This window comes from Podospora pseudoanserina, chromosome 3 (assembly GCF_035222485.1).
Source record: "Podospora pseudoanserina strain CBS 124.78 chromosome 3, whole genome shotgun sequence".
Classification (NCBI taxonomy): Eukaryota; Fungi; Ascomycota; class Sordariomycetes; order Sordariales; family Podosporaceae; genus Podospora; species Podospora pseudoanserina.
In genome coordinates, this window is record NC_085922.1 from 394,929 (window position 1) to 419,735 (window position 24,807).

Consider the following 24,807-nt stretch of genomic DNA (forward strand, 5'->3'; position numbering starts at 1 on the left):
ACCGACAAGATGACTGTCAACGACTCCCATGTTGAATCTGCCCCTAGCAGCAATCCTCGGGATGGCCATTCCTTCACCACCACCGCCCCTGCTCATCAAAAGCTTCACCTCAGTCCCCCGAGCGAGGACATGGTTCGCCGTGTGCCCTCCCGCAATGAGATGAACATCCACCACATCACCGAAGACCTCTCCTCCGCCCCCTCCACCACCTTCACATACTTCACCCCTGACACGGATGAATGCTACATCGGCAGTCTCCCCCTCCCGTCCTCGTCACTCACACCGTCCTTAATTCTCGAGTCATCCTCCCATCTGGAGCGGATCCCCGACGGTCTCATCTATCCCCTCATGCCAGGGAAGCCTCTCATGGCGCTGATTATCGCGCCTGACTCACCCCCGGAGGACTCAGAGACAGGAGCGTACTTCATCCGCCGGCCCAATCTTTTGAATTTTGACACCAAAGACAAGGACAGGGCAGAGCAGCAGCAGGCCATGCTCCTCAGGGAGGCTGTTATTCTCCAGCAGTTGGCGCAGCATGGCCATCCAAACATGATTCGCTATCACGGCACAAGAACCAGGAGAGGGAGGATCACGGGATTGGTGTTTGACAAGCATCCATACACCCTGTTGGAGTACCTGGCCGAGGTGAAGGAGAAGGGCAAAGGAAATGAGATCGAGGTCGAGTCGTTCGTGAGGGGGTTGGAAAGTGTGGTGAGCAGGCTGCACCAGCTGGGTCTGGCGCACAACAGTATTCGGGCTGAGAACATTGTTGTGGGGAGAGGCGAGGGTGGCGAGGGGGTGAGGGCGGTGCTGGTGGAATTTAGCAAGTGTTTGCCTTTTGGCAAGAAGTTCAGGACATCGTATGATGGGGAGCTCAAGGTTTCGTCAAAAGAGAACGATCGCCGGGCAGTCAAGGACTTCAGGTCGTGGCTGGAAGGGGTGGTTGACCCCACGCTGATCACCCCTACACAGGACGACCAGCCTGCCAGTAGTTGACCCAGACACTTTTGTATCGTGTTAATGACAATCATGTACATGACGTTGCTCAATCCCGCCCACGTTCCTTCCCATGTCCCTCTCCACGCCGCTCCTCCTTCTTCAACAGCGCCAACGCCTCCACAAGCACACTCCCATCCACCATCTTGGCCACATGCTCCCTACTGCTCGCGGTCCTGTTATCCACCCTGGCAATGTACTTCTCCTCCTCCCCCAGCACATCCACCAGATCCTCCGGGATCCCCCCACTCCAATCATGAACCCGCCAAACCTTCTCCAACAACGGCACGCTCACATTCACCGCACCCGAGACCCTCGCATAGACCTTCTCCGGCTCCTCCTCAAACACCCTCTGCGCCTTGATCAGATTCTTCAAGAACACCACAATCTCTTTCCTTTTCTTCTTGTTCGCCAGCTTCTCTTTGGTAGAGTGCAAGTTGTAAATCTCGCGGTACACCTTTCTGTCCTGGAAGACCACCGTCTGCCCCGCGGGGAGCGCGTCGATGCCCAATTGGAGGGTGGGTTCCCAGATGCCAAACGCGTCAATCTCTCCTCTTGCCAGCATGTCCGGGAAGGTCCTGTTCCCGCAGGGCGCCTCGTGGCAGATGTTGCCGGCGATGGTTTGGTAATCCCCGTATTCGAGACCGACGGTTTTGAGGAGCTGCTCGACAAAGTAACCCGCCGAGGTGCCGTTGATAGTGCCAACTCGCTTCCCCTTGAGATCGGAAAGAGAGGAAATACCGGCTGCGCGGTTGGCTACCAGGCGGTAGGGGACCTCGGCAATGTTCCAGATGATCCGGAGGGAGGTGTTATTTGCGTAATTGCGGAGGGCTTGGGTTTCGGCGTTGGCGCCGAGGTCGATAGAGCTGTTGCGGACGAGGGGCGCGACTCCGCCGTTGACAAAAATTGCGGAGGAGTTGTAGTAATCTTCGGAGGTGGTAAGGAGAGGGACGTATTCGATTACGTTGAGAGCGGCCGAGATGGTGAGAACAGCTGCTGCAGGAACTGTGAGCAGGCCCAAAAGGGGCAGAAGAAAGGAAAGGCGTGCCATCATGACGGGGAGGCCGGGAATGGCAGACAGATGTGAGGAAACGGTCTCCGAGATGAGGTCAGGCGGGTGGTTATGTACTGCTCGGGCCGCTCGCTGTCTTCCACGGACGAGCAACGGATGACAGATATTACCAGCATCAAAGGACCACCTCGGCTTCCGGTATAGCTTCCTCTTACAGCCAGCAGCATCTCACCACCCACAACGTCCCGAGTGAAGCCACCAATAGGAAACATGCCGAATGCCTGCCTCCTCGTTTCAACCCTTCCAGAACCCTGAGCCGTCTCTTGTGTTTTTCCCAGGGTCGTGTGCGGAGTCGGAATCGGAGTCTTGACCAAACCGAATGCTCAAAATATCATGACTGAAGACTATAAGCCATAAGCTGCATACAGTGGTTCGAAGTCTAGCCTAATTGATCCACAGTCTTTTGCCGTTTTGGGTGGCAGGGTCAGAGAGGGGTGGACAGTCAGGGGAAAGGGGGTAAAAAGGGTACAGCCGTCCCCGCATTTCGGCTCTTGCCGACAAGTCATCCAACTCGGTAATATGTGTAGGTATAATGTCGACGGGGATGCCGGTATGGTATCGGGCCTGCACGCTGGTTTGCTATATGACTCTGTGACAAGGCCGTTTGTGTGTATCGGGTTGAGCTGTGGCGATGATGTTCTGGTGACGAAATTGGCCGGCATCTATTCGGATTGCTTGTCTCTTGAAGTCTTGCGCTCTCTGTGAGGTAGGCTGGGCTTCTTGGGAAAAGTGTGTTCCAATGGCCAGCCTGTCGAGTGAAGCTTTTGTCTGGAGAGGAGCCGAGAATCAACATGTCCAGCTTACAGCTTTTTGGTGTGCTTTGCGGCATGTCTCTTTCATGACCTCCTCAGGGGTTCGATCAGGGGGATTAACAGGTACCTATTTAAGGTATTTGATAAGTTGGTACCTACCAATCGAATCGCGTTGCTTGTGCTATCTAATTAGCCACTCAATGCCTACAAAATATTGAATAGGGCCACCTCATCATGAAACTGATTTTGTAATTGGAAAAAGCCCGGCGCAAAGGAGATAAAAGAGAAAAAAAAGAAAAAAAAGAAAAAAGAGAAAAAAGAGAAAAAATGTGACAGAGAACTTCTCTTCACTTAAAAGATTTGGATGCCCAATAACAGGATTGAACTGTTGACCTTCGCATTACTATGTACTGTGCCAGTATTAGTACGACGCTCTAACCAGCTGAGCTAATCGGGCTTTGTTGGATGTGTTGCTGCCAAGGAGCGTAGCTTAAAGAAGAGATCAGAGATAATGGAAAAGGGAAAAAGGCAAAAGCAAGGACTCGGATACCGGGAGTCGAACCCGGGGCTGTTGAGAGAACAGACACTTCTGAGAAGTGAGAGTCAACGATGTTACCGCTACACCATACCCGATAGGATGGCTTCCGACAAGGATTGTTGTTGAAGGCCGAAGAAAAAGAACTTATGTTAGGACAATTTTTCGTCTGTGTGGTGGGGTTGGCTGGGAACTTTTGGAGGGGTGGAGGGTGGAAGGGTTACCCTGTCAAGGGCATGTGACGTCATTAGGGGTGGGTGCCTCCAGCGCAGCGTGCTTCGAAGGGATCACTTTCACATAAATTATTGAATACGCGTACGGGTTCCAGGACACGAGAATGAAATCGGACGGAGTTATGGAAGAGCCCTGTCGAAAATGACGCGCGAGATAAGTCCACCTCCGCTGAAACGAAGGAGGCTGGTTCACCAGAGTTCCCCGGAGACCAAGTCGCATTCTTTTCGAGTCTTTTCCTGGAACATCAACGGCGTCGATGCTTTTCTCCCCCCCACCAACTCAAAGATCACTACCTTCTTCAAGCCTACCAACTCTCCCAGTGGTCGAGCCAGTCCACCCAAAACAGACCATGAGACGACAAGCAATTCACTTCGCGCCTTCTTGTCTCGTCACAACTGGCCAGAGGTCTTATTTTTGCAGGAACTCAAGATCAAACAGGGTGACTGCAAGACTGTGGCCGCTCTTCTTACAGCCATCAATAGCCCACTAAGTAAAAGCGATGTCCTATCCCAGGAACGAACTTATACGCTTGACACAGTCCTACCTCGAGACAAGTACAACGTTAGAGGATTCCAGGGAAAGCTTTATGGAGTCGGCACCATCATAAGAAAGGACTTTGCCAGGGGCCACGTTTCCCTCATTCGCGAAGCCGACTGGGACCTTGAAGGCCGGGTGAGCATTGTCGAGCTCAAGAAAGGATTAGGTCAAGACAGGCCACTTGCGCTCCTCAACATTTACGCAGTCAACGGGACTTCTAACCCCTATCGTTCACCTGACACGGGCAAGGCTGTTGGAACAAGACACGACCACAAGATTGTTTTTCACAGCCGCTTGCGCGATGAGTGTCTTGAACTTGAGGCTCAAGGCTACAACGTGGTGGTTGCTGGGGATCTAAACGTTGCGCGCGGTGTTCTAGATGGTCATCCAAATCTGAGAACATACCCAAGCCAGCATTGCCTCAACAGAGCCGACTTCAACGCCAAGTTCTTTGGACAAGAAGATAACAAGAGAGCCCGGGCGCATGTGAGGACCAGCAATGAGAAACAGGCCTGCTTAGATGCAATCGACGTTTTCCGTGCCCTTCACAGGACTGAGAGGAGGTATACTTATCACCCTCGCACAGCACACTGGGGCAGCAGTTGCGACAGGGTGGATCTCATCCTGGCTTCCAAAAGGCTCTGGGAAGAAGGCTTCGTTCTCAGCACTGGGATTCTGGACTCTCCTCAAGAAAGAGGACCCAGTGACCATGTCCCCTTATGGGTAGAGTTGAAAGGCACTGGGTAGAGAATCTTCTTTCGCCATTCCAACACCTCGGACCGAACCATACGGCCGATAATGTCAACATCCAACGCACACGTATCGGTTGACGGAAAATGCCGTACAGATGATGCTCCTGGGGACCTAGCGCCATCCCGTTAGTTCTTTGTCCTCAAAGACTATTCCGACACCCTGGCGCCGGTGTTTGCCCCTAAGAAGGGGTGGGTGACCGGAATCCCCGCAGGGAAATCGTGGCGTCTTTGTTCGTACCAGTAAGTTATTTTGCCGTTGCCCATCAGACTCCAGTTCCCGTCCCATTCTCTTGTCAGCTCGCCACCTACCTCTTGACCGCCCACCCCACAACAGGCTATCGCCAGATTATCCATGAATCCGTCATTGATCAAGACCTCAGCATGGAAAGGAAAAAGTCGCAAATAGAAGAGAGGATAAATGCTTCCAGGCAAGCGGCTTATGGCTTGCCTGGGACGTGGAGTGGCCGTAGGCAAGAGGCACAACAGACGGCGAAGATTCGACCGCGCCAATATCGAGCCATTCAGCAGCGCAGAAGAACAACTCGTCGAAGGACAGGCCATGTCCCATTACCACCACCGCAAAGCAGTCATGACCATACGCCAGGCCTGATCATAGAATACCCACCATCGCCTCTATATATATCACCAGCACCGTCACGGTCATCAAGCCCTTCATCAGGTGCCTGCGAGGAGTGCCCCGAGGAACACCCGGAGGACAGTCTCATCTCACAGCGGGAGGAACCCGAGTGGGGGTTTTGGCAACAAATACGCCGGCAGGCTTATAGTGGACGTACCATGTTCGGCCAGACAGCAGGCAGTGGCACCCAGATGGGAGGGCAAGAGTTACAGCGGTCGCCATCATCATCCAGATCCCAATCCCCACCACTAACAATCCGTCATCTCGCTATACGCAAACGCACCCGTCGCTGTAGGGACAACACCCCTGTTCGCATGATTAGGAGGAGATCCGCTGGATAGCAGTTAGGAGTGAGTTGGACAGTACACAAACCCATGATAGATAGAATGATTAGCACATGCCACCAAAGTAATAATTACGATATTCCTGCACATATCACGATGTCCATAAATCGTGCTGAGATGAAGCGTGTGTGTGTTGGGAAACATAAAAGAAGAATCAGCACCAAGGTAAAAAAGGAATCCCCGGTCAAGTACGAAATGAGGAGCCATTAGAGAGTCACGGGCAACTGGAAAAAAGCATGGCAATCCCAGAGGTTTGGAAACGCTTGCATTCGCCTATCTTAAACGGTACTTGCCTTAGATCACATCCCGTCCCAACCGTATATTAACCAATAAAGACGCACACACCTGCTGGAACTTCAGCTAAACCTCGCTCAAAGAAAACTACTTGACCTTACTTTTTCTTCCCCTTTCTTTCTGGTTCTGGAAAGATAAACACGCCATCATTCGGCGTCTCCTTGACAGAAGGAAAGCAAGCCACTAGCACTCCACCACCTTCTCCCCAGACGGCATCTCGATGGTGTACTCCAACGTCAACTTGACGCTCCGTCCCGCGTTGAGCACCACCTCCCAGTTCACCTCCCCGCCCTTCTTCAAAAACGACACCGCCTTGCCCCAGTTGGCCTCCTCCTTCCCGTCCTTACCCGGCACTCCGGTCGACATACCCCCTCCGCTGACGCTCATCCTCGGGTGCAGCAGCTCCACCCTCAGCTTCTCATCCTCGCTGACGGGAACCTGATCCAACACCAACACCTCGACCGGCTTGGCCCCTTGAGCAGCCCGCGTGTTGACTAGAGTGATCGCCCGGGTATAAACGCTGTTATGCCCCTTGGTGAACACCCCGGTGGTGCTCCTCTTGACCTCTGGCTTGGGGTAGGCAACCTTGATGGCAGGGTCAACACCCAGCGGGATCTTGAACGTGTCCCCGGCGCTGCACCTCGGAAGCGTAGACCGGCCCATGAACGTCCCGTCCAGCGTCAGGCCCGTCGGGCCCTTCAGCAGCGTCAGCTTGCTCGTGTTGCGGAGCTTGGCCTTGAGGTACGCGGCAGGCTTGTACTTGGCCACGACGGTCCTGGCGAACACGACGTTGGAGAAGGTGATCCTCGCGACGCGCTGCTTGGAGGCGGTCGAGCTCGGCCTCAGTGTCTTGGGGTTGGGGAGGTCGTAGGTGGCGGTGAGGCCGGTTTCCTCAAAGGAGGAGTCCTGGAAGGAGACCTCGGGGGTGGGCTCGAGGACGGTTTGGGCGTCGTAGTCTTCGTATTCCATCGACTCTGACACTGCACCGTCGGGGGGATTTCCGCTCCTGCGGCGTTTGCTCATTGCCGACATGTTTGCGGAGCGCAGATTTAGCCCTTTCGCTAGGTCTGGTTCCTCTATTCTATACGCTAACGGCGCTGGGTTGCTCGGTGGTGGTGGAGGTGATGAGGCTTTACCAAGCAGAGCAAAAGCAACCCCCTCCCCCCCACCTTGCGTGTAAAATTGACCGTGTGGCTGTGGTTTGCTGACGCCAAACAGCTCAGCGCGCGGCTTTTGCTGCTGGGAATTATTTTGCGCCGCATTCCATATCTCTTTCTGTGTCCTCTCCTCACGACTGTAAATGGCTTGGTCGCTGGTAAAATGGGCAGCGCGGCCACCTAGCTTGATCCGCCAAGGCAAAAGCCTTGGGGACTCGTCGTGGAGGCCAGAGAAACTAGCCTGCGATGTGCTCAGGATCACCTTGGCGTTGGTCCAAGTCTCCGAGGTCATGTTGGTCAGCTGGGCATCGAAACAGAGAATGGCAGAGTTGGTGGTGGTGGACAGGGCCAAATCATAACTGGGCGACCAGAAAGCAGACGTGGTGACGTAGCTGAGAGACAGATCACAGTACGTGATGGTATCTTCCATGGGCTTTTCAGGGGCCAGTTTGACATCAGCAGCGCTGGCAACCGAGCTCCGGCGTGACGAGGAAGGGGACAGACTGGTAGCATCAAGCGTGACGCGGATAGTATAGCATGATTTGGGCCAAAACTGTTCCCGCTCTTTGCGAATGCGGGCCTTCTCCTTCTCCTTTTTGGCCATGCGCCGGAACTTCTGAGCTCTAACCTTGTCCTTTGCCCTTTGGACCTTTGCTTTGGCCTTGTTGATCTTGGCCTGTTCCTTTGCCTCCAACTTGAGCAGCCGTGCCTCCTCCAACTGAAGCTTGTCGATCTCTGCGGCAATCTCGCGCTTCCGAATGGTGGCGCTCATCTTATCCTCGAAGGTCTTGTCCCGCTCCTTGCGATACATCTCGAGGCTGTCATCAATGTTGAAGTTGCCCTTCTTCTTCTCCAACGAGCGGCCATAGGATTCGAGAAAACCTTGGCGATTGATAGCACTCTCGATAATCTCATCCTCGCGGTCTCTCTTGTCATACAATGTCTGGAGAGAGTCACGCACTGCCTTGAGCTCGTCGTTGGTCTTCCTTGTGAACTCGTCATCCTCCTCGGACTCGTCTTCTTCCGAGTCCGAGTCGGAATCAGGATAGATCTCCTCAAAGATGTCACGATTGGGGAGCAACTCAATGGTGATATCGGTGATGATGGCTGAACCAATGCCCTCGACTTTGATAGATTCCTCGTCAACAGTCGGAGATAATCCCACCACGGCGATCTCGTTGGCTCCCGGCTGTCAGTTGTTAGTGGGTTGTTCTGTGTGTGCGTTGGCCAAACTGTGGGACTGGACCTTACCTTCAGGGCAACCTCTTTGATGTCTCTGACAACCTGTGCTCTGGTTGGGAAGAGAGTGACAGTCCGCGTGGGAAGATCACGGATGTGGAACTGCTGCTCGTGTAAGAAATCCATTGGCCTTGCAATGGAGGGCTGGTGATAGCGGTATGTGTGTTTTGGTGTTTGGATGAGGGGATTGGTGGTGAACTACACCACTCAGGGGTCGAATCAAGAGGTATACTTATACCTCGAGGTACCTGGTAATTGGAGCCAAGGCATTTGCAGGAAGCAGTGCCACAAAGGAAAGCATCACGGAAAAAGCGCTTGATGACTTGCGCGGCTTCACAAGGCAAGTGATATGCTTGACCCTGCAATTAGACGGCTGCCTCCACCAATTCATGGTGGCGCTGACGTTGCGGCGGGTTGTACAGAAATAATGCCGCCAGACCGAACTAAGGCACGATTAAATTGTCCGGAAAGCCCCCCACCATCTCGGCCCCGGACCGAGCCCAGGGGTTTTCTGCTCAAATGTGCACTCGGACTTGAACGGGCAGCTGTTTTGGGAATAATTGGCAAGGAATAGGGGGTCAGCCTTGTGATTTTATTGATTTGAGGACATCTCTTCCCTTCCCTACCAACCATCCCCCATCACCCCCAATCATCATCATCGCCATCCATCGTTCGTCGTCGTTCTTCTTCACGCTAGCACAACATGACGGACGGGATGTGGATCTTGGAGAAACCGAAAGGTCTCAGTTGATCGGCACAAACTAAAATGACGCGCGGGGAAGTGGCCCAAGCTCCCTTTTCAGCTGCCTTTGTGCTTTGCGCCCGTGCCACATCGGATGCCACAGCGGAACCCCAAATGCCCCAAAAATCCCGACTCCCAGCCACCTCGAATTTGAGATGCCAAAGAATTGCCCTCACCCTCACCCCATGTGGCTTCATGTCATGTTTTTAGCCGTTGCATCGTTTTGATCTTGCTCTTGATCTTTCCATGTGAATATTTTGTTTCTCCCAGCTTTGCTTTGTTGATGATAGGTACTTTGACACCGCCAGCATGGAGAGACCCGATAAGCCACTGACTCCGCCCGACGACCGGGACAGGAAGCGTGGTCGAGGCGACAGGGACCGAGGTGACAGAGACCGTGGCGACAGAGACCGTGTTGACAGGGACCGCGTTGACAGAGACCGTGGTGACAGAGATCGCGGTGATAGAGATCGCGGCGACAGAGACCGTGGCGATGACAAAGCCCGCGGTGATGACAGAGCCCCAACTGGAGAAGCAGCTTCCTACTTTACCGCCGCTGCTCCCATAACCGGACCCAACGGCTCGATTGACCCCTATCCCATCGTCACCGACAGCTACCGTCCTCCGCAAGGTCCAGACTCGTCCTATCCACCACGCCATGACTATGGCCGTCCACCTCCTGGCTCAGGCTACCCTCTCCCTTCCCACAGCACCGGTATCTCGCCCAACTACCCCCCAGTGTCGGGTGCCAACGGCGCCTCTGCATCCTACTATGGGACAGGCGTTGAATCGATGCCCGGTCCAGCGGCTACTTCAGGTGTTGGGATGAGCTACATTCCCCCTGCGCCTCTGTCCGGTCCTCCTCACCATGGGGCACTACCAATCCACTCGACAACACCGCTACCTCTCGCGGTGCAGTCGTCCTACTACAAGCCCACCCTCAAATCTGTGCGCCAGAAAGCTGAGAAGGAAGTTATTGAACTCGCCAACCTACAACGCCAGAGGAAGATGATCGCATCCAAGGGTACCAGAAGAGATTACGATGAGATTTCGGACAAGATCAGAGCCCAGACAGCCACGGTCCTCGGTTATCTCAAGGGCCTGAGACAAGAGATGATTCAAATTGTGGAAGACGCCGAGGACCAGAGGTGGAGAAGGTGGATCGTTGGCACTATATTGTAAGCTCGGTTCTTGCGTTCCGTCTTCAAGACCACACTAACAATATGTGCAGTGGCACTTTTATCCCTCTTGTCAAGAAGCTCTTCCGCAGACCTTCAAGCGAGAAAAAGACCAAAACCAGGACGGAGTATGCCTTCATTAAGTCCAAGAGTCTACTCGGTCGCATTCTTGCCGCAACCAAAGGTCACAGGCCCGGCCTGACGACTGTCACCTTCTTTGTTTTTGCCGTTTTGTACATCTTTTCAAATGAGGTGTCGCTGAGAGTGGCCAAGACGGCCTCCAAGCGGTTGAAGAAGCTGGTGAACAAGGTGGAGAGTACCAGTAATGGCAGGGACGGTGATGTCCTCAAGGATGACGACATCAAGTTGCTGAGCGGGTGGAGGTGGAGAGTGTTGGAGTTTATTGATTGAACATGGGGGTGTGGTCTGTGTGGCTATGGAGAATGTGAAATGAGGAATGACGAGATGACGATGATGAGTAACGATATGATTTTGTCTTTTTGTCTTGTCTGTGTTTACTCAGAAAGCAGGCGAGGTGTTGGAGGATGAATGCATAATATGTTTTATATTGTGGCCTGTTAATGTATTTCACTGTTAAGGTTTTTGCCTCGAAAAGATGGTATTTAGAGTGTCGTTGATGAAATTGTCATTTCATTCTATCGTACGTGCTCAGCATCTGGTGGATGGCTGAAGCCTCATCAAGTCTGGTCCAAATACCGTTAGTCCTGCAAAGACGGCATGTTCTCCTCCCAGGTAGAGCACACATCATTTGCTCAGTCGGACTTCTTTACCCCGCTTGGCCGGTGTTGTATCATCAGTGGAAGAGTAATTCACAGGTTATGAAGACGAGTTTTCATCATGTGTAAATAACCAAGACCTGCGAAAGCGATTCAGTTTCACACAGGTTCCTGCTTCTCATCCCACTTCTGTCAAAATGTCGCTAACAAACTGGTTGTTCACCCCTTTTCCTCCTCTGCCAGCTACCATTCTGCCCAATGCTGCGTTTTGGAATGCTACAAACCCAGTCAATAATATCACCTACCAAATTCAAGTATCATGGCCCTTTGAATGGTCGTCTCGCAATGTCGCCAACAAAACTGCCCTGTCCATGTAAACATTGTCCCTGAACCCGCGTCCCCTCCCCCTTATCCCAGACCCACTACGTTGCTAACAGTTTGGATGAAAGGTATGTCCTTGACGGCAACGCCCTAGCCGGCACCGCCTCGGAAGCTTTCAAACGCCGCAAACCCGTCTCCTTCTCCCAGCCCGACGCGGTCGTCATCTCCGTCGGCTATCCCCTCACCGACTCCGTCTACGACCTTTCCCAACGCGCCACCGACTTTCGCCCTCCCCTTTCCACCCCCCAAACCCCACCCTCCGGCGCCGACCCCTTTCTCGCCTTTCTAACCTCCAGTTTGCGACCCTTTGTCAAATCAACCGTCTTCCCCAACATCAACTTTACCCGCGACGCCCTCTACGGTCACTCCTTCGGCGGCCTCTTCGTTCTCTGGTCATTGATTCAGAACCCCAACAACTTCGACACTTACCTCTCCGCCTCTCCCGCGCTGGATTGGAACAACGCTTCTCTGCTAAACGACATAACAACAAGACTAGGAAACGGAATTGACATTCCTGGCGAGCTCTACTCATCCAACCTCACCTCGTCCAAGCTCTCCAAACCGGCCGTGATGATCACCTACGGGGAAATAGAGCAGTTTCCCCAGCGGAAGAGGACCGAGACGGAGGCGGAATTCCAGTTTCGCAAAAACTTTATCCAGCCGTTCAAGATGACGCAGTATGCGCGGGAAGCGTTTGACAGGATCGAGGGGAGCGGAAGGGTGAGGGATGTGGCGGTCAAGGAGTACAAAGGGCAGGACCACAGCAGTGTTGGGGCGAGCGCGGTGAATGATGGGGTGGATTATTTTATTGATTGGTAGCCTTTACGAGCTTTTCGTGAATGATGAAAGGGTAAAAATGAAAATAGGTGGTAGTTTCATGCAGCATGATCCTTTGAAGAGATGCGGTAAATATGAAAAAGAGGAAAAGGAACTCGACGTGGGCCTGATTCGAACAGACGCTCCCGAAGGAACAAGATTTCTAGTCTTGCGCATTAGACCACTCTGCCACCACGCCTGGAGTGGAGTAGTAATGCGGCGGTAGACTATATGGAGTGTACTGCTTTCCCCAGCCTGACACAAACTCGGGGGCACCAAGGGAATCAGAGATGTGAAATACCTGACTGAACTCTAGACATCAACACACACTTCCTCAGCCATCACCGAAAATTCCCTAAACCGGTCTCTCACCCTCTTCTCTTGCATCTTCACGACAAACCGGGCGTACGCAGCCAGGTCTTTCCCTCCTCTGATTGACCGGGCAGTGGCTTTGGGATCGACCTGGAAGCAGCCAATCTGACTCCCGTATCCAAACAATTTCCTCTCACCATAACCCTCACCCGGTTCATCCACCCTCATCCACATCTTCAACAGTTCCTTGAGCCTCTTGCCCCTGATGCTGATGGGAACCTCATATCCTTCAATACCTCTCCGGCAACTTTGTTATCCCCTAGTTTATTCACCAAGCTCGTGCATGTGAACTCCGCCAACGCCATGTCGAAATATGTATCCAAAACGCCGCACAAGGCATCAAGAAAAAGACCCCCACAACATCCGCGCCGGATGTTTGGGTTGATGCGCCTGCGCGTTCACCAGTGCCGGCCTGTTCAAGCTGCTTTTGCGGCTGACGATGAAATCGACGATTACCCGGTTGATGGAGATGTTTTTGTGCGTTATTTTCCTTCAAGCATGGCATCAAGTCAGGAACATGGCGGCTTTCTGTGCCGCCCCCACACGTAGGCGCCGTGTCTTGCCACCCCAAACATCACCGAAGCCTGGGAGTCTGCGGGCATCCCCAGCCCGCCCATGGAAACGGTCAATTTCTCGAGACTGTCCATGTGCCGGAAAAAGAACTCGCCCATCCGACGGACAGAGTGGACGTACCCGCCGGTGCGAGTGATCATCTTGCGTGCGCGGCCGCCGTCGAGGGTGGAGGTCATGAGGTGAACCTCAAAAGACTCGAGCATAGAGCGGTAGTTCTTCCGCTCTTGCGACTGGAACGTCGGAACCGGGCGGGGGTGCCAGTTCTCGAGGATCAACTTTCGAGGCGCAATGCCGCCACCCTTCGATACCTCGTCAAAGGTGTTGCGCCAGAGCCGGCGCATGGTGATATTCAACTCTCGCCTCAACACGTCGTCCCAGCTCTTCTCAAGGTTCTTAAATATGCCGTCTACGCTCAGGGGATGAAGTCCGCCTGCTGCGAGTAGTCATGCGGGAAGTTGATGCTGAACGTCTCTAAATTCGGGAACAGCCTGTCTGGGTCCTTGGCGCGAGCAGCTTAGAAAAGGGCAATGGCGCTTGGAGGGAGTTGGTCCCGTGGAGGACGGGTGCTATAATCCTCCCGTATAGAACCGCGGGAAGTCCAATCTTCCCATAGCTCGTCCAGCCACTCTTCGTCTTCCTGCTCTTCTCTCCGTGCTTCACCGCTGTCATACTCCGAGTTATTGTCCGGGTCCGGGTCCGGGGCATCTTCATCAGGTTTGCCGTCAGTGCGTGGGGACGTACATGATGCTGCTGTCTCGGTGCAGAATGGGCCGCTTCCAGAGGTCTGTATTCATGATGTCGTCCGTTTTGTAAGCGTAGCCGAAAAAGCGGAGGGTTTTGACATACTTCCCATGGCTTTGGGCTGCGAGCAGGGCGGAATTGGATATGACCTGGGCGTTGGAGAAGGTGAGTGTGTGACAGAGGAAGGGGAGGAGACGCTGGCGGACAGAATGACTTGTCTCTGCACGAGAAATGCGGTCTTTCCCCGAGAGGCGGTCGAGAATTGAGCCGAAAGTTTCGAAAGGCAAGGTCGCGAGGGGGTGCGTCACGGTCATGTTGGTGGTGCTGAAGGGGAAGTAAAGATTGAGCTTGACGAATGGAATTGGCACAGCCGTTCCGCTTTATAGACATTTTGGACATGAACACATCAGCCCTTGCTGTAATAGTTGATGCCGATGATTTGCCAAATGATGAAGGTTACCTGATTAGAAGTGGGGCAAGTCTCTCGCTGCCTGGCCGCTCGCATGTACATCATACCATGATGCAGAGGGAATAGGTGAGAGATAAGGCCTACTGAAATCGGGGTCACAGGCTAACTCTATTTATGATGCTAGGGATATCTATAGAAACTTGCGTAATCTGAAACATAAAGTAGCCCAGTCGTCATTCCATCCACTTAGCTCTTCTCCTTGTCCTCCTTGAGCGACACAATCCGGTTCAGAACAATCTTGTCATCTCTGCTATCCGAGTCCATGGCCTAGAATTCAGGTTAGCATCAGGCATATCCACCAAAACGAGGAGACTTACAAAGTAGCCAACACGCATGCCCTGGAACCGAACAGACTCGGGACCGCCCTTGCCGAGCTTGTCCTCGCCGGCAGCCTCGGGCCAAGGAGCGCGTTTCCTGACCTCATCAAAGCCAGACTCAACCAGAGCGTTCGGGTAAATGATCTCACTATCGGGATTAAGGTCGGACAAGAAGCCACCTTCGGCACCGGTTGGGTTATTGGACTTGAAAAGGGAGTTGTAGATGCGGGCCTCGCATCTCTTGGACCCAGCGCTCTCAGCAGGCACCCACTGGATGAAGGTCTTTGGCTTCTTGCCAGAACGGTCAAAGACAGCCTTGATCTCGGTCACAAGGCCGGTGGTCTCATCCTTGGTGAAGCTTGTGGCGGTAATGGGGAAGGGTGCCTGGAGCAAGCCCACCGTCTTGCCTGGGGCCAAGCGGAAGTAGTCCTTGCTGTCGACCTCACGAAAATCGGAGCGGTCGATGTACACAGTCTGCGAGAATTTGATCTTGTGGTCTCCCATGGCCGGGTTCTTGGGCGAGAAGGGGACGGTGAGGTCAGTGCCGTCAAACTCGCTTGACTCCAGGACCACAGGAACTGGGTCCAACACCAGCATCAAGCGCGGGACTGTTCGTTCAAGGTAGCGCCGAATGGTCTGCTCAAAGCGGGACATCTGGATGATGCTGTTCGTCGTGGTTACGCCGAGCTCGTTGACGAATTCCAGGATGGCACCCGGTGGGACGCTATCAACATATTAGCATATCCGACTCAAACTCAAGAGGCGTCAGAAGGACATGACAATCGAAATTCTCACTCACCCCTTTCGGCGTATAGCGATGAGCGTGTGTAATCGGGGATCGTTCCAGCCTCTGACGATCCCCTTATCGACAAGCTCCTTCAGCTTGCGCTTGCTGAGTACGGAACCCTCGATGCTCAGTCGGCCATATTCGCGCTGCATAGGCTGATATTCAACCAGCCTCTCATTCAGCCACTCGTACGACGTCCTGCTGAGGAAAAACTCGACTGTACAAAGCGAGTGGGTGATCTTCTCGAAGCTATCACACAAACAGTGGGTAAAATCGTAGGTGGGGTAGATGACCCACTTATCACCGGTCCTGTGGTGAGGTTTGTTCAATACTCGGTACGCCGCCAGATCCCAATTCTGGGGGTTGGGGTCATTGATGTCCTGCTTCATGCGCAGAAAAGCCTCCCTGGGCTTGTACTCGCCGTCCCGCATGGCCCTGAACTTTTTGAGGTTTTCCTCGACAGACTGGTTGGCGTGCTCGCATCGGTAACGAGGGCTGGCTCCCTTCTCCCCACCGCGCTGCTTCTTCACCTCCTGGTCGTCGCAGTGGCACACGTATGCGTTTCCCTGCTCGATCAGCTTCTCGGCGAGCGCGTATAGGGTATCGAAGTGGTCGCTTGAATAGGTGATCTTGTACGGTTCAAAGCCGAGCCAACGGACTGTTTCTTCGATCGAGGTGAAGTACTCCTCCTCCTCGCTCTCAGGATTTGTATCGTCCATACGTAAGTAGGTATATCCTCCATGATATCTGGCAAAGCCAAAGTTGACGGCGATTGCCTTGGCATGACCGATATGTAGGTGACCGTTTGGCTCGGGGGGGAATCTGGTAATAACTGGCTTCACGGGACGCTCCTTGTAAACATCGTTCAAGAAGCCCTGTTTGAACATGGAATCCGTGTCAATTGGGACATCTTCGACCTTTTCCTTCTTCGGCTGCTGAGTCTTTGGCGGCGCGGCAGCATTGCTTGCCTCCTTGTTCTTGTCCTTCGACGCTTTTTTTGCGCGTTTTGCCAGTCTCTTCTTCAGTTCTCCCTTGGAAACCCACTCGCCGGTCTCCTCGTCAAGCTGAAGCTTTGGGGCATTGTCGACCGTAGGGGCAGTATCGGGCGCGGTAGGCGCGTCGGTGATGTCGAGCTTGGCCGTCGAATCGGCGATGGAGTCAGCCATGGTAGCGGTGGATTGATTCGATTGAAAGAAAAACGAAGGCGCGCAGTCGACGGGACGGAGCCAGACGTTTAAGACTGACTGGAAGTGGAGGCGATGTGACAGCGTTATCGCCGGGTGAGTCAGTAAAATGTTTGGAGTTGCACAACTGCCACTGCCACAAAGGGGTGTTTGGAGGGGTCCATCCGACACTCAGTGGAACCCCACCATGTCCCGCCTCTGGCTGTGTCTCGGCGCGATAAGATAAGCTGAGGTACCACGGAATTCCCAGGTTCCAGACCTCAGTGACTCCCTCTCTGCTGGAGACTGGCCAGATGTCGATCTTCTCTCGGGCCGTCCGATGGTGTTCTAGTGCCCTGCACCTGTGCGGGCTGTCAACGTCACTGGACGTTAGCTAGGGAGCAGAGAGACAGCCATCATTGGCCTGGCTATGGGGGACCGCTGATTACTTGAGACGAACGATCAGCCATATACTACTCCCGTCGTAGAATATTAGATCAGACAGTTTGAAGCTCAAGAATTTCATGACTTTTTATTGTCGCCTGGTCCCGTCCGTTGCATGCCCGCTTGCTAAAATTACCCCGCGATTCTAGAACGGCCACCACCCCGCATCTGTTGATAGGTAGGCTTGCTCAAGCTTTCCCATCGCACTGCTCACCTGCTTGGCCACGGGTACGCAACCTACCTTACCTGTCCTAGTCCATACTTTCACCTTGCTCAGCACCTCAGTTTGCTGAGTCTTTTCCCCAACATCAACAACATCTATGCCCTTTCGGCACATCGCCAAGATGACCGTCCTCAAGGCTGCCGACATCCCCTCCGTCTCCCTTCTCTACAAGCTCCACAAGCTGTCAGCCGCACCCGCTGACACCAAGCTTGTGAAGACTCTCTTGGGACCGACCGAGATCCCTCCCCCTTCTAAATCTCTCAACGACCGTGTTGCCGTGTACCGTGCCGACATCACTTCTCTTGCCGTCGATGCCATCGTCAATGCCGCCAACCGCTCCCTTCTCGGGGGCGGCGGCGTAGACGGTGCCATTCATCGGGCAGCTGGCCGCGGCCTGTACGAAGAGTGCAAGAAGTTGAATGGGTGCAAGACTGGCTCAGCCAAGATCACAGACGCCTATGACCTGCCATGCAACAGGGTCATTCACGCTGTCGGCCCCGTCTACGACCCGGCGGATCATGACACGAGCGAGAAGCTGCTGGTCGGCTGCTACACAACAAGCTTGGAGCTCGCCGTTGAACACGAGTGCCGCACAATCGCCTTCAGTGCACTCAGCACCGGTATATATGGCTACCCAAGTCGGGAGGCCGCGCCCGCAGCGTTGAGTGCCATTCGCAAATTCTTGACCGGGAAGGACGGGGACAAGATTGACAAGGTAATACTTGTTACGTTTGAGAAGAAGGATGTGGATGCTTACACCGAGTTCGTCCCGTAAGTTTCTCCACATGCTGGCCAAGCACTACCTCCAACGTGCTGACGAACATACACAGACATTACTTTCCTCCTGTTTCCGAAGGCTCAACATCCGATGCCGTCGCACAAGAGCTTCCCAGCGTCCCAACATCGGACCTTGTGGATCCCGAAGAGGCCGACAAGAGATAGGCATGGCTAAGGAGGAGAATAAGGCAAAAACAGGTGGTAGATTTCACGGAGTTCCGGAAAAAAAAGTGACTCCCAGACATGTTTGGGAGGAGGGCGTAATTGGTAGCTCAGTGCTTGGAACTGGGAACTGGTGGGTGGGTGGCTTAGAGGCACAACACAAGACGGTCCTCGGGTATTATCTTGTGTGGCGTTAGTATTATAGGTCCGTTCTTGACAGCTTGGTGCTTGCAATACCAAGACTGAAACTCGCTATGGTCAATGTGAACCCAAGGGTGAACTCTACCTTTCTTGTATCCCATGTGCACGTGTAAAGACAGGGTTATGCTTTGGCGCCAAGACCCTAAATGGATTAAGTTGATGCTTGTGGAGACCACAGACAACAACGGAGCAACCTGGGATGATTCAACTTGTTCCTTTGGCATCATCCAGTCCCCCATCCAGTCTGCCTTGCACCATTGAAACATCTCCTCCCAGAAAGCTGTCTATTTGTGGGCTTCCATTCGATGTGGCACCAAGGTCCATGTACCTACTCCCACAGTTAGTTGTTTTCTGTCCACTGCCAGCTTGACCATGCATCAACCCTGAGCCTCAGCAGGCGCGCTGCCTTTTCTGCAACGCATGAGCATCTTTACGCAGAGCATGGGTGTTTTTCGTCAGGTCCTCGTTATAACAGCCATCATGTGTTTCTGTCCTGGGCCGCCTGTTCTGTCCCCGTTAACTACTCTTGAAGCCTCGACATCCCAATGGTTCGCGCAACCCCAGGACAATGACCAGACATGATGCGACTATGGCACACAATACTAGCAGTTATCACTCTCCTGGTAGTCTCTAGGTGCCAGGGCTGTGAGAATGACTACTACCCTTCAGTTTCTACTGCTGAACCATGCGCCATTGTAAGCAGTTCCTGGTCTTCCCAACAGGTCTTCAGCCCATCTGGTATGTTTTTCCCACTGAGGCAGGTCAGAATCGATGACTAACTGGCCTGGACAAAAGCAACTCCGACTGTAGCAGCTGAGCTGGCTTACGAGTGTCTTAACTCTATCCCGCTGCACAAACAGGAAGCTCTTGAGCTTGTCGATGCCATTGAGCCTTACTTGGAATGGCAGAGTGACTCGGCCTACAAAGCCGACCCGCCCGAGGGCTACTTTTTTCCGCCTTTCGATATGTTTTCTGCATTGGCGCAGGTCCGCCAGAACTTGGAGGAAGACATGTACGGCAACGAGTATGATTTTCAGGAGGATCTATACGTCTCGGTGTTTTGTCCCGGGCATGATGGCCATTATGTCTTTTACCCAGATGCCTTAACCCGCGTCTTTGAATGGAGGCGACAACGCGCTCTTGTTTCCGTCAGTGAGGATGGGGTCTCGCTGCCAGTCATTAAGATTTATGGTATTTATCTCAGGAGAGCGAGTTCATTGACAGCCTTGCTGACGACCTACTGACCAGAGGATATTACCGAATCTCCAGAGACTGCGTCGGTAGTCAGCCTCATCAACGGCGTTGATGCAGCTACCTACGTGGCGGAAACCATATACAAGGCAACTTACAACCGAGATCCAGACGCCGCCTATAATAGCATGTTTTACGAAAAGGCGTCTGTTGCGGTGGGGAGTCCGTTGGGCTTTTTTGCAAAGGGTGGCCGAGTGAGATACGTTTACCCAGGGCCAAACACGACGTTCACGTTCGAGAATGGTACCACTCTCTCGTTGGAGAATGTCGCTGCTGTCAAAGCTGACATGACCGGCGTGGTTGACGGCCCTTCTTATTACGCTAAATTCTGCAATCCAGACGGTGGCAATGCAACTACTATCAGAGAAAGCCCGGTTGATGAGGCTGGAGATGGGGAAATTGCTGTTATTGGCTACCCAAAGCCTGTGATCATCACTCAGGATGGCGTCGTCTCTGGTTATTTTCTTGAGGGTGATGGCTTCGAAGACGTTGCAGTCATCGCTGTTCTTTCTTTCGAGCCTCGATCTCCTACCGAATTTCAGGCAGTTTGCCAACGGTTCTTTTCACTAGCAGCACAAGAAGGCAAGACTAAACTCGTTATCGACTTTCAGGGTAATGGCGGCGGTTATATCCTCCAGGGCTACGACTTTTTCAGGCAGCTATTCCCTTCCACCGTCCAGGAAGGACTGAGCCGGTTCAAAGAAGACCCCAGCTTTCTCTCTCTTGCCAGTATCATCAGTGATCTCGTGGCCGGTGTCAACCCTTACACAGAGCCGAGCGCAAATCTCGTTCGAAACTACCAAAACTGGTTCAACTATCGCTACGACCTCGATCTCCACGGCCAACTCTTCCCGTCGTTTGACGCCAAGTTTTACCCGCACATCTACAAATCTACCCCCTACACCTCACTGCTGCGCTGGAACCTCTATGACAGCCTCACGACCATCAACACGACCTTTGGATTAGGCATCGAGGTGACCGGCTATGGTGCCCGAACCAACCTGGCGCAGCCCTTTTTCGCCGAGAACATTGTTCTTTTATACGACGGCACTTGCGCCTCTACCTGCGCGGTGACCTCCGAGTTCTTCAGCCTGCAGGCCAATGTCAAGTCGATCGCAATGGGTGGCCTCCCGGAGCCGGGTTTAATCCAAGGAGTGGGCGGCGTCAGGGGCGCGCAAGTGCTGCAGTACAAAAATATCTACGACTATGCCAGCTCCTACCTACCTTGGGCCGGGAATCCGTTCCAGGCTGCTGCGCTCTCGCGATACTCCTCGTTACCGGTGAACAGGAGCACGTCGGCGGCGGTCAATGCGAGGGATGAGATTTTCCCGCAGAACATCTACGACGGGTTGCCGGCGCAGTATGTGGTGCAGGAGTCGGATTGCCGGCTGTACTGGACGGAGCCGATGATCATGGATGTGTCTGAGGTGTGGAAGGCTGCTGCTGATTCGGCATTCAACGGGGCGGGGTGTGCTGCCGGGGGGATAGAACGAACAGAGCCTGGCATGTGTCCACCGAGGCCAGGCACGCCGTCGCCGCTGCCTGTGTACGGTCCGTGGCTGCCAGAACAGTACAGGAAGGTGAATGCGCCGGTGGATGATGTGGGGTGGATGGCCGTCCATGGGATGAAGGCGATTCTTTAAGTGCTCTGTTTTTCCAACAAACCGGGCTGTCATTGACGTTTTCTTGCGCATACTTTTGGTTTGTTCAATACACTCCATTCTCTTTTGGTCAATATCATTCTATCGTCCGCACGACATATCGCATCAGAACTCTTCCGTAATTCTACTATCGCTCAAACTGCGCACAATGCCTCCAACACGATCAAGGACGTCCTCTAAGGGAGCCAGCCTGGAGTCGTCATCTTTATCTTCTGATTCGAAGGAGGGATCAGGTGTCCTCCTTGCCGAGGAGCAGCAGCCTAATCCTACCGGCGATGGTACAAGTCAGCAGGCTGATGCGCAAGAGAATACCCTCGTGCCTGAGCAGCAAGCCGAAGTACAAGGCGAGGCCACAGTGCCCGAGCAGCAACCTGCTGTGCAAGACGAGGTCGTAGCCCCCCAGGAGTAAGCACCTACTTGCCCAGAAATAATTACCAAAGGCTGTCTAACTCATGCTTACAGGGCCCCTTTCACTCATTTCCGCCAACTCTCACAGTCCCAGCAGGATCAAGCCAACGCGGAACATGCTGTCAGTGTGCCCCTTGTTGCCATGTTGATGTGAGGTAGTGCTGACAGAACTACAGATCGAGGTCATATTATCCTACTTCATTATAGACTGGGACGCGTCCAAGCACTGGACAAGTCGAAATCGCGTATACAGTTGGCATGAACCTTTCCATAAGGACGGCAGACACCCCACTGCCACTTTTACCTGCACCTCCAAGGGAGACATCACCGAATTCGCCGTGCTCGACGCTTTGGATGTCGAGAGGGACTCACCAGTCAGAAAAATGATACAAAACAGAGACAAGACACACAGCGTCGAGTTGACGTATCACATTCTTGTCAAGGCCTTCACGCGGACATGGAACAGCTATCTTGACTTTCCGCAGGAGGATAAGGATGTGATCAGAAAGTTTTCAAGGAAGGTGACGAATGAAGGGAAGCAAACGATTTCGGACTGGTTCATTATCGTTGTTTGCGGAGCGCCTTTTCGGGCATTCGAGGTGGAACCTGATCCTTGGTCCGATGACAGCTTCGTGTCTTGGTTCGAAGGATGAAGGGGAGTATCACAACGTGTTGGTGGAAGATGGGACGATGCCACGGTCCCCTGCGTTGGCAGAAATTAGAATTCATGGCATTACACTGGAGGCACCTGAGGAACGAGGTTGCTGAGATTTGTTAAGAGGTGGTGAGGAGGAACACTTGGACTCACCTTGATGACAGTGGGTTGTTGGAATGACTTGATAAGCAGCGAAGATTACCAGGGTAGTGCACATTCAAGCATATGATAACACATATTTGCATTACATTTCCATTATTCTGACATGATGTGACCTTTTGACATATCGTACACAAACTCTTAAGCCCTATTATCGGATCAATTACTCCTGATTTGGCTTGCTAGCGCTGGCAGCGCCTTCCCTCCTCATGCCCTCGCATCCTGTCAGCTTGCCGGCAACTTCCTCCACTTTCCCATATCCCGAGGTGGCCGGGTCACGGTTCTGGGTCGCTTGATTGAGTGAAGCACGGGCGTGGGCCTTGTCTTGCTCGCCCGAGGTTTTCCAGGCGTGGGAACCCGAGATGTCGCCGATTGCGGACTGAGAGGGAGTCGCTGTTAATTATTGGACCGGAAGGCAGAGCTTGAGAGAATGGGAGTTTGTTACCTCAGCTGCCCCCTTGATATACTCGGCGTGGGAGGAGATCAGGCCTGGGTTCTCGGTAGGCTGGTTGGTGCTGCTGGTGTTGGGGTTGCTCGAGGAGGAAGACATGGTTGTGGCGTAGGATTTGTGTTGTGCTGGCGGGTGTACTGGCTGTTTACTGTGGTGTGATACCTGTGGAGGATGCTTCAATGTTGTGGTTTTGGATTTGCGATGGTGCTGGAGATGGATCTTGTAAAGAAGAAATAGGGGTTCATGAAGACGGTGGGGTGTACCTTATGCCGCGACATGGTGACGTCGGTCTGGGGTGACGTCATTAATGGGCTGCTGGATTTGAGGCTCGACTTGTGCACCATCAAGAGCCGAGGGTGATGGCTATTTCTGGCGTCTTGCTAGTTCAGCAAAAATGGAGAGAAAACAATGCATGTGTAAAACAAGTTGAAGGAGATTCTTCCGAAATGTCCTCACTGTGGGAAGAGGGAAGCATTGTTATTGTCTACTGAATTAGATATAAGAATTATTGTAATTTTTAATGGTATCAATGATTGTTTGTCAGCAGTTTCAATCTGCTATCTGGGCCTCCATTTGGGGCGAAGATGACCCTCGCGATGTAGAAGAGCCGTTGTAGTGTAAACAAGCCCCTGAGAGCATATCGGTTGCCCGGTTAGATCTGTTTAGTTTGGTAACCACCTTGATGTGCTATTTCACGTGAAGGGCACGTGCGTCTTTCCGTCAATGGTGGCAGACGGCACATGTGGATACCGCTTGACCCCGCGGAAAGAAAGAGATCTTACATGCCCCGGATTTTGGCGAAGAGGAACAGCGTTTCGGCAGCAGGGGTCTTTTCCTGAGCCTTTTGAGGTTGAGTATGAGATGAGCCAAATGACGCCGCGAAGTGAAGTACCGTGCGGGCGAGTTGAAGCCTGCAGAATTGCGGTGAGACCTGCCTACTTTAGAGTTGCGGATGGTGCTCAGACTGGCGCAACATCGAAGCGGAACGTGGAAGGTGTTTAACCTGGCGTGGGGGGCGTTGGCATATCTGACAGACGTTGGACATCAAGTGGATGAATATCCTTCCTTCACAGTGTACCCGAGATAATCAGGCAGTTGTTTTGTCTGTAGCTTCTGTACGAAACAACACCTGGTTCAAGCTGCAACAGCAAAGAAGCCACGGTCACCCACAACCATCCCTTAACCAACCAGGAGATCCTGGAAAGAGTCGAGGCAACGTCTGGGCATGACTGGTGATCTAATATTTATCCGCTCCTGGTTAAAAATATGAAGCCAAGTTTGGTCGAACCCGTGTCAACGACGGCACCGGAGCCTCTCCTCCATCACTCTTTCTGTGCTACGGTGGCGAAGTACCTTAACAGAAGCGGCATGGCGGGGGCTGAGGATTGCTCCCGGGCGGCGTGAGATGATATTTTGCTGTTGATAGGGCTTATCGTTGATATTGCGGCACCTGTAGAAGAAACGGGGCCTGATATTGGCCATGAATCGCCAGTGGCCCATATGTTGAGCCAAATGACAGGCTTCCCCGCGATGAGGAGAGACACGCGGGTGAAGCAGGCCGGGATGTGCTAGAGGCATTGCTAGCTCCCA

General features: G+C 53.2%; 14 protein-coding genes and 3 non-coding genes across 17 annotated transcripts; 12 read left to right on the top strand and 5 right to left on the bottom strand.

The window, feature by feature from the left end:
• Nucleotides 1–9: 9 nt before the first annotated feature.
• Nucleotides 10–996, top strand: QC764_301195 (uncharacterized protein; the record flags this gene model as incomplete). Its single annotated transcript, XM_062945250.1, has 1 exon — nt 10–996. One exon carries the CDS (start codon nt 10–12, stop codon nt 994–996), a length of 987 nt encoding a protein of 328 aa, XP_062801184.1.
• Nucleotides 997–1,045: 49 nt separating this feature from the next.
• Nucleotides 1,046–2,050, bottom strand: QC764_301200 (uncharacterized protein; the record flags this gene model as incomplete). The annotated part of the gene is made up of 1 exon (XM_062945251.1): nt 1,046–2,050. One exon carries the CDS (start codon nt 2,048–2,050, stop codon nt 1,046–1,048), a length of 1,005 nt encoding a protein of 334 aa, XP_062801185.1.
• A 1,135-nt stretch (nt 2,051–3,185) lies between these two features.
• Nucleotides 3,186–3,277, top strand: QC764_0047690. The gene has a single exon. It is a non-coding gene; the product is annotated as a tRNA-Ile (tRNA).
• Nucleotides 3,278–3,361: 84 nt separating this feature from the next.
• Nucleotides 3,362–3,453, top strand: QC764_0047700. The gene has a single exon. It is a non-coding gene; the product is annotated as a tRNA-Glu (tRNA).
• A 277-nt stretch (nt 3,454–3,730) lies between these two features.
• On the top strand, nt 3,731–4,873 carry QC764_301210 (uncharacterized protein; the record flags this gene model as incomplete). Its single annotated transcript, XM_062945252.1, has 1 exon — nt 3,731–4,873. One exon carries the CDS (start codon nt 3,731–3,733, stop codon nt 4,871–4,873), a length of 1,143 nt encoding a protein of 380 aa, XP_062801186.1.
• Nucleotides 4,874–4,924: 51 nt separating this feature from the next.
• Nucleotides 4,925–5,947, top strand: QC764_301220 (uncharacterized protein; the record flags this gene model as incomplete). Its single annotated transcript, XM_062945253.1, has 3 exons — nt 4,925–5,003; nt 5,025–5,118; nt 5,259–5,947. 3 exons carry the CDS (start codon nt 4,925–4,927, stop codon nt 5,854–5,856), a joined length of 771 nt encoding a protein of 256 aa, XP_062801187.1. The 3' UTR covers nt 5,857–5,947.
• A 149-nt stretch (nt 5,948–6,096) lies between these two features.
• Nucleotides 6,097–11,017, bottom strand: QC764_301230 (uncharacterized protein). The gene is made up of 2 exons (XM_062945254.1): nt 8,562–11,017; nt 6,097–8,499 (listed from the first exon to the last, which is right to left on the bottom strand). The coding sequence occupies exons 1-2, from the start codon at nt 8,673–8,675 to the stop codon at nt 6,337–6,339; spliced, it is 2,277 nt and encodes a 758-aa protein (XP_062801188.1). The 5' UTR covers nt 8,676–11,017; the 3' UTR covers nt 6,097–6,336.
• QC764_301240 (uncharacterized protein) lies at nt 9,155–11,109 on the top strand. Its single transcript, XM_062945255.1, has 2 exons — nt 9,155–10,469; nt 10,523–11,109. The coding sequence occupies exons 1-2, from the start codon at nt 9,601–9,603 to the stop codon at nt 10,878–10,880; spliced, it is 1,227 nt and encodes a 408-aa protein (XP_062801189.1). The 5' UTR covers nt 9,155–9,600; the 3' UTR covers nt 10,881–11,109.
• A 167-nt stretch (nt 11,110–11,276) lies between these two features.
• QC764_301250 (uncharacterized protein) lies at nt 11,277–12,406 on the top strand (the record flags this gene model as incomplete). Its single annotated transcript, XM_062945256.1, has 2 exons — nt 11,277–11,579; nt 11,644–12,406. Exons 1-2 carry the CDS (start codon nt 11,404–11,406, stop codon nt 12,404–12,406), a joined length of 939 nt encoding a protein of 312 aa, XP_062801190.1. The 5' UTR covers nt 11,277–11,403.
• A 114-nt stretch (nt 12,407–12,520) lies between these two features.
• Nucleotides 12,521–12,602, top strand: QC764_0047760. Its single transcript has one exon. It is a non-coding gene; the product is annotated as a tRNA-Ser (tRNA).
• Nucleotides 12,603–13,078: 476 nt separating this feature from the next.
• QC764_301255 (uncharacterized protein) lies at nt 13,079–13,791 on the top strand (the record flags this gene model as incomplete). The annotated part of the gene is made up of 2 exons (XM_062945257.1): nt 13,079–13,320; nt 13,359–13,791. 2 exons carry the CDS (start codon nt 13,079–13,081, stop codon nt 13,789–13,791), a joined length of 675 nt encoding a protein of 224 aa, XP_062801191.1.
• Nucleotides 13,792–14,080: 289 nt separating this feature from the next.
• Nucleotides 14,081–18,190, bottom strand: GLN4 (Glutaminyl-tRNA synthetase). Its single transcript, XM_062945258.1, has 3 exons — nt 15,675–18,190; nt 14,876–15,599; nt 14,081–14,825 (listed from the first exon to the last, which is right to left on the bottom strand). The coding sequence occupies exons 1-3, from the start codon at nt 16,826–16,828 to the stop codon at nt 14,745–14,747; spliced, it is 1,959 nt and encodes a 652-aa protein (XP_062801192.1). The 5' UTR covers nt 16,829–18,190; the 3' UTR covers nt 14,081–14,744.
• Nucleotides 17,122–18,771, top strand: QC764_301270 (uncharacterized protein). The gene is made up of 2 exons (XM_062945259.1): nt 17,122–18,263; nt 18,323–18,771. Exons 1-2 carry the CDS (start codon nt 17,590–17,592, stop codon nt 18,432–18,434), a joined length of 786 nt encoding a protein of 261 aa, XP_062801193.1. The 5' UTR covers nt 17,122–17,589; the 3' UTR covers nt 18,435–18,771.
• Nucleotides 18,772–18,829: 58 nt separating this feature from the next.
• On the top strand, nt 18,830–21,526 carry QC764_301280 (uncharacterized protein; the record flags this gene model as incomplete). Its single annotated transcript, XM_062945260.1, has 3 exons — nt 18,830–19,370; nt 19,428–19,823; nt 19,881–21,526. The coding sequence occupies exons 1-3, from the start codon at nt 19,211–19,213 to the stop codon at nt 21,524–21,526; spliced, it is 2,202 nt and encodes a 733-aa protein (XP_062801194.1). The 5' UTR covers nt 18,830–19,210.
• Nucleotides 21,527–21,692: 166 nt separating this feature from the next.
• On the top strand, nt 21,693–22,814 carry QC764_301290 (uncharacterized protein; the record flags this gene model as incomplete). Its single annotated transcript, XM_062945261.1, has 3 exons — nt 21,693–21,949; nt 22,007–22,073; nt 22,129–22,814. 3 exons carry the CDS (start codon nt 21,693–21,695, stop codon nt 22,603–22,605), a joined length of 801 nt encoding a protein of 266 aa, XP_062801195.1. The 3' UTR covers nt 22,606–22,814.
• Nucleotides 22,815–22,838: 24 nt separating this feature from the next.
• Nucleotides 22,839–23,660, bottom strand: QC764_301300 (uncharacterized protein). The gene is made up of 3 exons (XM_062945262.1): nt 23,481–23,660; nt 23,212–23,379; nt 22,839–23,145 (listed from the first exon to the last, which is right to left on the bottom strand). Exons 1-3 carry the CDS (start codon nt 23,559–23,561, stop codon nt 22,930–22,932), a joined length of 465 nt encoding a protein of 154 aa, XP_062801196.1. The 5' UTR covers nt 23,562–23,660; the 3' UTR covers nt 22,839–22,929.
• An 850-nt stretch (nt 23,661–24,510) lies between these two features.
• QC764_301310 (uncharacterized protein) lies at nt 24,511–24,717 on the bottom strand (the record flags this gene model as incomplete). The annotated part of the gene is made up of 1 exon (XM_062945263.1): nt 24,511–24,717. The coding sequence occupies one exon, from the start codon at nt 24,715–24,717 to the stop codon at nt 24,511–24,513; it is 207 nt and encodes a 68-aa protein (XP_062801197.1).
• Nucleotides 24,718–24,807: the final 90 nt, after the last annotated feature.

Coding starts and splice junctions, on each gene's coding strand:
- QC764_301230 (XM_062945254.1), bottom strand. CDS start 8,675: ATGGATTTCTTACACGAGCAGCAGTTCCACATCCGTGATCTTCCCACG. Junction 8,500..8,561: donor TCAAAGAGGTTGCCCTGAAG/GTAAGGTCCAGT, acceptor AACAACTGACAG/CCGGGAGCCAACGAGATCGC.
- QC764_301240 (XM_062945255.1), top strand. CDS start 9,601: ATGGAGAGACCCGATAAGCCACTGACTCCGCCCGACGACCGGGACAGG. Junction 10,470..10,522: donor TGGATCGTTGGCACTATATT/GTAAGCTCGGTT, acceptor CAATATGTGCAG/TGGCACTTTTATCCCTCTTG.
- GLN4 (XM_062945258.1), bottom strand. CDS start 16,828: ATGGCTGACTCCATCGCCGATTCGACGGCCAAGCTCGACATCACCGAC. Junction 15,600..15,674: donor ATCGCTATACGCCGAAAGGG/GTGAGTGAGAAT, acceptor ATATGTTGATAG/CGTCCCACCGGGTGCCATCC. Junction 14,826..14,875: donor GCATGCGTGTTGGCTACTTT/GTAAGTCTCCTC, acceptor CCTGAATTCTAG/GCCATGGACTCGGATAGCAG.
- QC764_301270 (XM_062945259.1), top strand. CDS start 17,590: ATGCCCTTTCGGCACATCGCCAAGATGACCGTCCTCAAGGCTGCCGAC. Junction 18,264..18,322: donor GCTTACACCGAGTTCGTCCC/GTAAGTTTCTCC, acceptor GAACATACACAG/ACATTACTTTCCTCCTGTTT.
- QC764_301300 (XM_062945262.1), bottom strand. CDS start 23,561: ATGGTGCACAAGTCGAGCCTCAAATCCAGCAGCCCATTAATGACGTCA. Junction 23,380..23,480: donor TCACCATGTCGCGGCATAAG/GTACACCCCACC, acceptor CATCCTCCACAG/GTATCACACCACAGTAAACA. Junction 23,146..23,211: donor ATATCAAGGGGGCAGCTGAG/GTAACAAACTCC, acceptor ACTCCCTCTCAG/TCCGCAATCGGCGACATCTC.